This window comes from Talpa occidentalis, unplaced genomic scaffold, assembly GCF_014898055.3.
Source record: "Talpa occidentalis isolate TD23 unplaced genomic scaffold, MPIMG_talOcc4v2.1 talOcc4.15, whole genome shotgun sequence".
NCBI classification, from domain to species: domain Eukaryota; kingdom Metazoa; phylum Chordata; class Mammalia; order Eulipotyphla; family Talpidae; genus Talpa; species Talpa occidentalis.
Genome location: NW_023601543.1, coordinates 66,714,912 through 66,727,061, shown reverse-complemented (window position 1 = coordinate 66,727,061; position 12,150 = coordinate 66,714,912). Strand labels below are relative to the sequence as shown.

Below are 12,150 nucleotides of genomic sequence, written 5' to 3'. Positions count from 1 at the left end.
TTAAAGATTTATTTATTTATACAAGAACCAGGGTACAGGTCAGAGGTGTGGGGGGTGAGAGGATTCACCAGAGCCAGAGTGGGGAGCAGAACATGCAGACTGACAAAATACACTGCTGAGGGGAGCAGCAGTCACGACAGGAGAGGTCTGCTGTGCCTTGTGGGTCTACCGTGCCATGTGAAAACCTATCTTAAAGAGTTACACAGGATACAATCTAGGGATCTCTCCTGCAATTAGATATATTTCTATTTGCCACTGCTTTTCAAAGTCTCCCCTCTACCCCTGCCATCCCAAGGTTATGGGAAATGTCTGAATACAAACATTATACAAATCAATACACTCTGCAGGAGGTTCTGGCTTTTCACAACTCTTCAATGTCTATCAATGAATCCTCACCCCCACCACACCTCCAGCTTCACATCAGCACCCATCTTATTGCACCTCTGCATTCTCACTGTCTCAGGAGGGCTGGCAGAAGATTAGAGATGGGACATGTGTGAGAGATGACATCCGTGGGCACAGTGACATGCTGATGGCAGGAACAGAGGAATGACAATAGTATTTCTGTTTGCAGTTGTCAGCCAGCTTCCTCAGAGCTCTGAATTGCTGATTCCAAACTTTTCAATTTAGGAAAATTACTGAGACAGATTATTGTTATCACTTCCTCTGAATTACATGGTACATTTTAAAATACCCTTTGGTACAGTTTGTCTATTGACTTAGCAATGTTTTCTAATTGAATAAAATTAAAATTGAAGATTTCCTCAATAATATGCCTCACTTAAATTGATAATATTGTGTGTTTTGTACCTCAGAAATAATCCTTTTATAATGAACTTATGATTATCTTCTGGGAGAGGATATGGTGAAACATACTTCCTGCTAGTGCATATTGAATTGTCATTGACTCAATTAAGGTTTTATGGGCAAAAAACATAATCTTTATTTACTCTGACCCAGTGAGAGTAGAAAGTAATGAAGTTTTCAGTGCAAATACTCAGTGAATTCAATTTTTCCTGCTCAGACAATATGTGCACCAGCAACCAAATGATAAAATTAACCCACTGTTTTTTCTCCCATCTGAGACAGCTGTCCTTATCCAGTAACTTTCATGAAAGGGGGTAGCCCATGTTAACTGAGAGTATTCAGCTTCTTCGGAGTCAGATTTTCATGTCCTTGCTGAACACTTGGCTTGTTTTTGTTTCCTAACTATTGTAAATCATACTGTAAAAAAGTGTGGAGCATGTAATTTTTTGAGTAGATGGTTTCATGTTCCTCAAATAGATGCCCAAAAGTGAGATTGCTGGGTCATATGGTATGTCTGTTTTTAGTTTTTGGTTAGTTATTTACATATTTAGTTATTTATGCATACAAGAACTGGGTATGTATAGGCCAGAGGTGCAGGGGTTGAGAGGATTCACCAGAGACAGAGTGGGGAGCATAACAGGCAGATCTACTGAAATGCAATGCTGAGGGGAGCAGCAGGCAAGACAAGAGAGGTCTGCTGTGCCATGTGGGTCAGCTCACTGGCCAGTCAGAGATTGAACTTTTGCTACAGTGACTGATGATAGCTTGATAGTACTGTGTCTTTAACTCATGTGCTACCAGGGAGGCCCCAAAATACTGCATTTTAAAGGTGTAATTTAGGATTTTTTGTCCATTTAAGCATGGGAAAAAATAATATTGAAAGCATAATGAAATACAGAAATTGTTATAATTGAATTTCACATATAGTTTACTGTGCTAGAAATACAGCACAGATAATTAGAAACTTAAAGCTGATCACATTAATGAAACATTCATTTCTTTTTTTTTAATATTTATTTATGCATACACAAACTGGGTTATAGGCCAGAGGTGTGGGGGGGTGGGTGAGAGGAGTCACCAGAGACAGAGGAGGGAACAGAACAGGCAAACTGACCAAAGTACACTGCTGAGGGGAGCAGCGGGAGAGTCAGGAGAGGTCTGCTGCGCCATGTGGGTAGCTCCCTGGCCGGAGATGGAACTCGTGCTGCAGTGGCTGTGGACAGCTTCATAGGTTGTGTCTTAACCCCTTGTGCCACCAGGGAGGCCCGAAACATTCATTTCTATTTAGTCTACTGAAGTTTTCAAGACTCCAGAGAATTAGATTCTAGGGATTCTAGAGATTGCAGCACCAGTAGGTACCTGTAAACAATTGACAATTGCGATCTGGAAGGCTGTTCTGTGAAGTATTTTTAGGGGAGTCTAAAACTACTGGATAAGAGTGAAATGATCAAGTAGTGATGCTTGCCAGGGATGTGTCAAGAAGAAGCTGTGATACAGTCACCCCCTAGCTGCCATCCCCATATCCTTCTTCAAGATTTGGCCAACTGTGGGATGTCGCCACACATTTATTAACACCAGGGCATATGCATCTGTATGCGGCTTGTCGTTCACAGAGGAGGGCACAGATTTAAAGTGGTTTTATTTTATTTTGCATTCAAAGTTTATGTGTGATAATATAGAAAGTAATTTGATATTCCAGTACCTTATTCTTCTTTGGACTAGAGTTTTTCAATGCGTAGATCTCAAAATAGAAGTTGGTCAAATCAAGTATTGATCTTTTGAGAAACAGAGTAAAGGAGAATACAAAGTATCAGACAACTTCACTTGTGGTAAGAGTAGGGATTGTTAAGTTTTTGTTTGTGCTATGTATGTGTATATGTGTGTGTTTATGTGTGTGTGTGTATGCATGGGATTGTCATGTAAAATGAATTAATCTGTGTTGTGGCTAAAACATTTTGAAAATCAGTGGTTTTAGATCCTAGCATTTTTTTCTTCTGTGATGAAGCTATAGTACTGTCTGAAACTGACACTGACCTCTGTAAAAAAATATCTGAGTAATAGTTGAGGGCAGGTATCTAGTCCAAAAAATTCTCATTTCAATTTTCTGCTAAAAATCAGGGCAAAGTTTCTAGGCCAATATATAACTGTTGCTTTTGTTATCCTGGTATATTATTTTGGTTTAGTTGTTGATTTGTTTGACCCTTAGAAACATCCTCAGGGGCTCAATTCTTTAACAGTCCTCTGAAATATATCAGATTGCCTAGGAAGTAGTTAAATCTATCATACAATGCCGTTGTTGGGGCTTTTACCATTTATATTTTTATTTTTCCTTTATAATTATGAACATTGGATATTTTGCTGTAGGAATTTAAATGCCCATTTATTTTAGAAATCCATGTGTTTAATTTGCTTTGAAATTATTGTTGATGGCCATTGTCTATTGCCTTTATAATTAAATCACACATTTATAATAAATATCTAATGTAATTGTAAATTTGGGTATATCCTTTATTTCCCTATTACCTTGCTGAGGTTGTGCACCACACTAAATGTCATTTCCATTTCGCTAAAATGCAACATTTATCCACTCATTCATTTACAAGATAACCAAGCAAATGTTCATTCCATGAATAAAGCTGTAATATCTATCTTGAAGATATGTTTTCTGACTAATCCTCTCTCTATTACCACCTGTCCCCATCAGCTTAGTATCAAGGTTTTCTTGTCACTCTGGTAATGTGACTTGATACACTTAAAAATAGCTCCATGTCCTAAAGTGCAGCCTTACGAAGTTGTGCACCATGACCGAAATAGCCAACATTCTCCAAACATTAGGTTAAGGCATTACAGACAATTGGCCATTGTTACAATTGAGATATGTCCTATTAATCACCCCCACACATTTGTTCCAGTTAATGACTTTTACTGTACTAGAGCCCATAGCTATAAAGAGATGAAATATAAGTTGTTAGCTAAAATGGGTCAGAATGAGAATCTGAATTGAAACTTGAAGAGTGTTTTCCAGGACTGAGTGTATACAGCTAGGGGGCAGGACAGGAGAAACCACAACAGAAGGAAGGAATCCAGAAGGGAAGGTAGTAATCATTAGAGTAATTTGACTTTTGTTCATGTTGTCCTTACTAGTTGATTCTGTTTTACAAAGCTACTTAAAGTGTGTCCTCTGAATCATTAGCATCAGCAGCAACCCCTTTTTTTAAATAGGAATTTTCAGGCCCTATCCCAAATCTACCCTATTAGAATCTTCGGAACAGGGAGCCAGTAATCTATGATTTAGCAACTTCTACAGGTGATTCCTAAGCATGTTCAAGTTTGAGTATCTCAACTGGAAGAAGCATTGGTAAACGGACCTCATAGGAATAGGGTACTGAAGAAAAATACATTTTAAATGTACTTTCAGTGTCCCTAACATTTAACTTCATTTATTTCTTGGAGTACATTTTGTTGTTGTTGTTAGAAAAAAAAAATGACATTACCATTTACAAAGACTAATCAAGGAAAACAAGAGATTAAAAGCAAGTGAGATGCATTCAATAGTGAATCAAGGAGAAAAGTTAAACAAATGGTCTTATATTGTATAAAAATCTGTACACTTGCTTCCATTGAAAGATGACTCTATGGTGACACCTAACTGATTATGTATCTGTTCTCTAATTCCAGGAAAGCACTTGCATTAAAATACCTCTGTCTAATCCCAGAGATAAAAGCATTCACATGTTTGTACAATTTTCAAGCGTTGCCCTCACTGGACTCAGGGAACTTGTACTGGATCCACGAGAACATCGCAATTACGAAGTACACTATGCTCCAGCGGCTACAGGCTGTAAAGATGAAAGGTATGGTTTGAGTGTAGCATTATATTTTATTGTTTATCCCTTGAAACTAAGTTTTTGTAATTAATATTTCTTTGCATGCAAAATCATACATTATACTTGCTCATAGCTTTATCTTTGTTGTATATAATTTATTGATAAAATACGCTAATTTAGAGTTACCATTGTTTTGTTCAGTGCAAAAATATTATTTATTGAACCATAAAATTTAATAATTCCTAAATTGCTCTTTATATACCCACTTGCATTTCACTTTTTACTAACCCAATTTTTCTGGATGCAACAAGTGAACCAATGGAAAAGATGCATAAAGACTAGGGGTTAAATTTTAAATTTTCTTGATGAAAATTATTATATATTCTCCATTAAATACAAATCATCCACCTTGAGGCTATAGAGAAAATTAAATTAAGGATGTTACACCATGTTTAATGAATACATATCTGTGTATCCATAATATATGTATATGCAATCTCAATTGTATTTTTAGACTGTCACACATCCTTTTGTCTCCCCCAAAGGTAAGTACCTGCTAATTATAAAGGAAGTATTCCAGAGCTATATTTTCATATGAAAATATACATATGTTCAGTTAAATACTTTAAATTTGATTTAATTTCTAAAAATCATTATGTTCTCCTTCCTATGGACATTTGAATTGCTTATGTTTAAACATTTTTCATTGATTCAGTGACATTTAGTAAATAGATATTAATACTTCAATAATGAAGTGAATTTCTCACCAAAAATGAAAAAATTTAAAATATAAAGTGAAAGCCTACTGTGTCACAGAGCAGTTGTCAATTATTGTATTGGAAACCCCCTATCCAGGATTTTTTCTAACTAAAACTGATGATAAGATTTTGTATATTTCTCTCCACCAGCATTATTTTTCAGCCTGATAAGTGTGTAGAGTTCTGGTATTTACTGAGATTAACTACTGAATTACCAAAACCAACCGTAATGGCAGAAATACAATGTGACCTTGGAAAGTAAGTTCTATTTAATAGATAAAATTATTTCATGGAAAAATGTTTATCTAAAAGTGTATTTTTATAATGCATTTAATCCTTCTAAACAAGATAATAATTTTTAGGAATCTATTTTCTTTCCAGGAAAGTTTTAATATTTAAACTACCCTGTGGAAGACTTATGGGAAAGAAAATCAGGTTAAAACTGATAGTAAGGATAGGCTTTTATTCAAAGTGATTATTGCAAGGGGGTGGGAGGAAGAAAGCATTTAAATAGTTGGAAAGGAATCATTGTAATAGAATGCTCTAGTTTAAGAATCTGCAAGTACCTGAAAATTAAACACAAAATGTTTATTTTATAGGGTAAAGTAGGCACAAGAAGAGATGAGCAGAATCCTTGAGGGAATGTTGGACAAAGAAGGGGAAGTGACCACGGGAGACTGACAGGAGAGAAAAGTTCTGACTGTAGGGAGCTGATTCCCAGGGAAAGCAAATAAGGGGGCATGTTCCACTACTCAGACTTGGAAACGAGAGTTCAGGGAAGTATAGGAAAGAGAAAAGGCTGACTAAAATTTGGTCAAGGCAAAGCAGAGGGCAAGCTATGAATAATTGAAATCATGTAGGCACTTGAGTAATATCCTGTCCCACTGAGATATGACTTTATGTGGTTGAATTTCTGTTACATGTTTGGCACCAGCTTTGGTATTAGTACATAGGGGTACCAAGTCACAGTTACTCCTTTTAAAGTGTATATGCTGTAATGGGCAAACCAGCACCCTTTTGCTAATTTCCCTCCCTTAGCACAACAAAAGCATATTGAATTCTCTGAGTAGCAGATCTTCAACCAGAACATCACTGCAAATGATTTATTAAGGAATTGATCTAGTGAGAAAAATAATCAGTAAGAAAATGGGGGAAAATCAGTCATAGAATAGGGGAAGCAGGAGGAGAAAAGGGAAAAAAGTTAAGCAATGGTGTGATTGCCAGTTTGTTCCCAGACTACCTGATATTGCAAGATAGTTCTGGAGCATCAAATACATCTCAGAGTTTGTCTTGTCTTGATGTTAAGATGCTAGACTTTTGAACTCACATAACTAGTCACTATAAGCTCCCTTGGCATGAAGCATAAACTCTCAGGCACTTTTGTTGTCTATAGAGTTGAGGAGACTCCAGGATGCGAGAGCAATTATCTGAAGCCTCTCAGACGAAAGATTTAACAGCACCAATGCTGAAGTTGACGAATAGGGTCAGAGAGCTAGTAGAAATCGAGGGGAAAGGGATGAGGCACCAGCAGTATCTGCTACTAGTTTTTTACAACTTGTTTCTACCTTTAATATTTAGAAAATATTAATACATGAAAACCATATGCATACAAAATTATTAATGTAAGACTATTATGTGAAATATTTGTCTAAACCAGTTTTGCAAGCATGATTTTTCTTTCATTCCATAAAAATGGGCTAGTCATTTCTATTTTTTAGAGTTTTTGTTATTTTTGAACATGGTTTTCTAAAACCTAATTTTTTTATCTAAATCATACTGATATATAATTTTAAGTCACGTAGAATTAAAAGATGTTTGATATTATTAGCAAGTTGTTTAACCAGCCTTATACCAGATTTTTATACTCTTTGGAAGTTTGCAAGTTCTTTAATTATACCAGTGTCCTTAAAATTCTTAATGCTATATGCTAGTGTGAATCTGTTTCTTATACTTTTTTTCTGGGTAGTTGAGACCTCAAGTTTCAATATGGAAACATGTGACTTTCAGTTTCTGGAAATCTCAAATGATGTCATTCCTCTGTTTGCTCTCTTCACTGTTCACAACCTCTACATATTCTCATTCATATATTTTGGATATAGACTTCTGTGTAAATAAAAATAAAGACCTTGTACTCTGAGTTCCCTTTTTAGTATCTTAATGAAGTCATTTAATGACATTATATCCCTAAGTTTTATGTAGTTTAATTTATCAATTAGTTTTATTCAGTCCTTTCATATTCCAGGAACATTAAGAACATATGCATTTATAGTTTACAATATTCAATTCCAATACTGGCAAAACTAGCAATCAAATAAAAGATCTATTAGATTCAATTCAGAAAGTTTTTCTGGGTAAATAATTAGTAAGCAGCTCTTTATATTTTGCTCCTTGGTATATTGGCCACTGTAGACTCCCTGCAGCACTCCACTTTCTACATCTTGGCCCCTTGCACATGTCAAAAAGTTATGGTCATCCTTTGCAGTGAAATGGATTTTAATCCATACAAAACTTACACGGTCTCTCATGCTTTATTAAATGTTTTAAAATGGTCTCTTTCACAGTGATAGAACATGTTGATAGAGCTTTGATTGTAATCTTTTTATTTCATGAAGCCACTCTTATTTATAATGAAAATAAGATTCTAGTTAATTTATAATCATGAATGCTTTAAGTTCGTGTCTTTAACCGAATATATTCTACTTTATGCTTCCATGTCTTTGATTTATTTTAGATTACATGTAGTGCATGATATTTGTCTTTCTCTGACTTATTTCATATTATTCCTCCACATTCATTCATTTTGTTGCAAATGTGGGATTTCCTTCTTTTTAATGACTGAATAATATTCCTTCACGTCACTCACACAGACACACACACATATACACACATACATGTGACATATTCTTTATCCACTTATCCTGTCAGTGGACATTTAGTTTGTTTCCCTATCTTATCCCTTGTTATTGTAAATAACATTGCAATGAGCATGGGAGTACAGATATCCCTTTAAAAAACTGATTTCAATTACTTTGCATAAATACCCACAAGTCTAATTGCTGGATCATATGATAATTGTATTTCTAATTCTTAAGGAATCCCCCCTACTTTTTTCCATAATGACCGTGCCAGTATACATTCTCATTAACAGTGTAACAGCCCTCCCCTTTCTCCATATCCTCTCCAACACTTAATTTTTTTTTCAAAATTTTTTTAAAAGATTTATTTATTTATACAAGCACTGGGTACAGTCAGAAGCGCGGGAGGGTGAGAGAATTCACCAGAGCCAGAGTGGAGAGCAGAACATGCAAACTGAGGAAGTACACTGCTGAGGGGAGCAGCGGGCATGGCAGGAGAGGTCTGCGCACCCTGTGGGACCCTCGCTGGCAGCCGGGGATCAAACCGGAGCTGCAGAGGCTGCCGCAGCTTTTGCAGCCTGATGCTCAACCACTGCACCACCAGGGGAGGCCCAACACTTAATTTTTTTAATAGCCACCCTGGAAAATGTAAGGTGATATCTCCATGTAGTTTTGTTTTTTTGTTTTTTTGTTTTTTTTTAAATTATGTTTATTGAGGTTAAGTAGGTTTGCATCATTGTATCTGCTCTTGGGGGTTTATAGGTTTAAACCTCTACAAATGTGTGTTTTCACACCCTGTCTACCACCAGGGCCTCTATAATCCTTTACCATGTTCCCTTCCTTCATTCCCTCTCTCCCATTCCACCACATTCCCTCTCTGGTTCCATTTGCATTTCTGCAAGGTAACACTTTTGATGTTATGTACATGTAAAGGCATTCAAAATTACAATGGATTGAGAATTTTGAACTGTTCTGATTATTCTTGCTTTGAGGAATGAATATCAGCCACATTTCTTAGGTATTTACTCATTATCAGTTTGGATATTATTGATATAATAGACAGAATTTTGTGAATTTATTACTCTGTTATTACTTCTTTATGTAACTTTTTGGCTGGATTTAGCAGTAACAGAGTAATGGGTAAATACTGCTCCTGAAAGTAGAATATCTTTCAAAACTCCATGCCAATAACATTTGGTCTCAAAAATAGAGAATCAGGGATTATTTAATTTAGCTAAATGCCCTTAGTTTACATATGACTATTCTTATTTTGAAACTCACACAACTTATTATATTAGTTTCCTAGACCTGCCGTAACAAACTGAGTGGCTTAACACAACATAAACTTATTGTCTTTTAGTTCTGAAGGCTGCAAGTTTGAATTCAAGATTTTAACAGGATCATGCTCCCTTTGAAACCAGTAAGGGACAATTCTTTGCCTCTTCTGGCCCTTTCCAGCAGTCCTTTATGTTCCTTGACTTTCAGTGCATCGCTCCAATCTCCCTCCATTATCATATGGCTGCCACTTTGTGTTCCTTTACTTTGCTCTCTAATAAGGATATCAGTCATACTGAATTAAGGTCCATTTTATTCCAGTATGAAACCATCTCTTATCTAATTATATCTGCAATGAGCCTTTAACCAAATAGTCACTTTATGAGATATATATATATATTTTTTTTGAGAGGATGCAAGTAAATCCATAACCATCATCAAGTTTATAAAATTATCGACAAGTATATGACCAACTTTACTAGCTTTGTTTTTCCTTCCAGGTCTTTCACTGAGATGATTTCTTTAGACAATCCTACACATGAAACCTTAGAGTTGCAAGGAAGTAGCAGTAATCCAGAAACGTTTGTCCTGCGTATTAGCACACCAGTAAGTATACCAGCACTAGAGCATTTCCCAATTCCAATTTTGGGGTGATATACAGTACTATCATTTTATTATTTGAATTACTAATAAGGTTTCAACTGCCTAAGATTTTAAAAGAACGTATATGTGTATCTATATGTGTGCTTACATATACATATCCCCAATTTTAATTTATCAAAAAATCATTACCGTGATTATGTCCATCTAATTTTTTTAATTAAATATATGCTAGAGTCATGCTCATTATCACTGAATTCTAAATAAATCAGTTGTACTTTATTTCTGACCATTTTAGTGATCCGTTTTTACAATCATGCTATTAATATGATTTTGATTCAGCAGTCATACTATGTCTCCAGAGTCCCAAGAGGACAGTTTTTTCTAGTATTTCATGGGTTCCTGCCCACCAAACCACTCCTCATCTTCTAGACATTGCTGGCAGATCTGCGCCTCTCATTTTCTCATTCCTTGATTCCTGGGAGAGACTAGAACCAACCGGTGATCCTCAATCACTTTTTTCTCCCCCAAGTAACAAGACAAGATCTGAAGGTATATCATTACTATATTTCCAGAGCATGATACCAAATCTGCACAATGAATGCCAAAACCACTCTTTCAAGTAAATTTCAAAATGACAATTGCAATAGATTATTTCCTTAAGTAGATTTCACAATAAATCATGAAGCCCTCCTAAAGAGATATGGTATTAAAATAAATAAAGGTGTTCTGCACCCCTATGTTTATAGCAGCACTATTTACAATAGCTAAGATTTAGAAACAGCCCAAATGCCCAAAAATAGATGACTGGATCAAGAAGATGTGGTACATATACACCATGGAATATTACTCAGCATTCAAAAAAGATAAACACATGCAATTTGCAGCAACATGGATGGCGCTGGAAGGGATCATGCTCAGCCAAATAAGCCAGAAAGAAAAAGAAAAATCCGGGATGGTCTCACTCATAGCAGGAATCTAGAAAACTTAAATAAGGGACCAGGAAAAAGAATAACTATAAGAAAGTAAAAATCAAAATCAACAAAAAACTATGAACCAGAGACACTTTTGGGGGGTGGGGGGGCGGGAGGGGAGGGATTAGGGTCAGAATGGGGGGGGGTTGCAATTGTATGGGGAATATAAAAATAAAATTTATTATTCAAAAAAAATAAAAAACTAAAAATAAATAAATAAATAAATAAATAAAGGTGTTTACTATTTACCATTTATAATTATTTAAGAAATTTACAACGTGATTTCTCTATTCATATCAATGCCAATATCATCAATCACTGGTTGCCAACTAATATAATGATATGAAATTAGTTCTCAACTACTAGGTATCAAGTTGGAAATCACTGAATATTATATTAAAATCGGTGTATATGCATTAGCCTTAGAAGCATTATATTGAAAGGTACACATGTTTTTATTGCTTAATATATTTCCCAAAATATGACTTTACCATCTGTATGTCTTTGGAGAGGTGCCTGTTTAGCTCTTCCACCCCTGTATTGATTTGGTTGTTTTCTTTTTGTTGAATTGTTTGAGTTCTTTGCAGATCTTGGCTAGCAGCTCCTTGTCAGATACATGGCTTTCAAGTACTTTTTTCTTATTTAATAAAATATCTTTGTTTTAATGGTAGTTTCTTTCATTATGCAGAAACCTTTAGGTTAGATGTAGTGCCAATTGTTTATATTCTCTTTTATTCACCTTGCTTTTGGAGATGAAGCCAATAAAGACATCTCCAAAGCCTCTGAATTTGTACACTCTTTTTGCCTGTGTTTTCTTTTCAGTATTTTATCATTTCAGGTTTTACATCCAACTATTGTATCCATTCTGAGTTAATTTTTATGGGTGGATTTTATATTTTAAGATCATATTAATCCCCTGAATTATCTAGTTTCTATCTAAATTTAAGATTATCTTTGTCTTTTGAACTAGGACCAAGAATAAGCTCACACATTGGAACTGATTATCATGATGGCTCTTGATTTAAATTAAATGTTTTAAGTTTAAAAAATATCC

General features: G+C 35.3%; 1 protein-coding gene across 1 annotated transcript in view; it reads left to right on the top strand.

Annotated features, from left to right (window-relative positions):
* The window catches only part of CFAP47 (cilia and flagella associated protein 47), a 330,871-nt gene that overhangs the window by 255,421 nt on the left and 63,300 nt on the right, over positions 1 to 12,150 (top strand). The window contains exons 53-55 of the mRNA XM_054695900.1: positions 4,486 to 4,661; positions 5,543 to 5,650; positions 10,023 to 10,128. Coding sequence (XP_054551875.1) covers positions 4,486 to 4,661; positions 5,543 to 5,650; positions 10,023 to 10,128 — 390 coding nt within the window. The remainder of the gene's footprint in view (positions 1 to 4,485; positions 4,662 to 5,542; positions 5,651 to 10,022; positions 10,129 to 12,150) is intronic.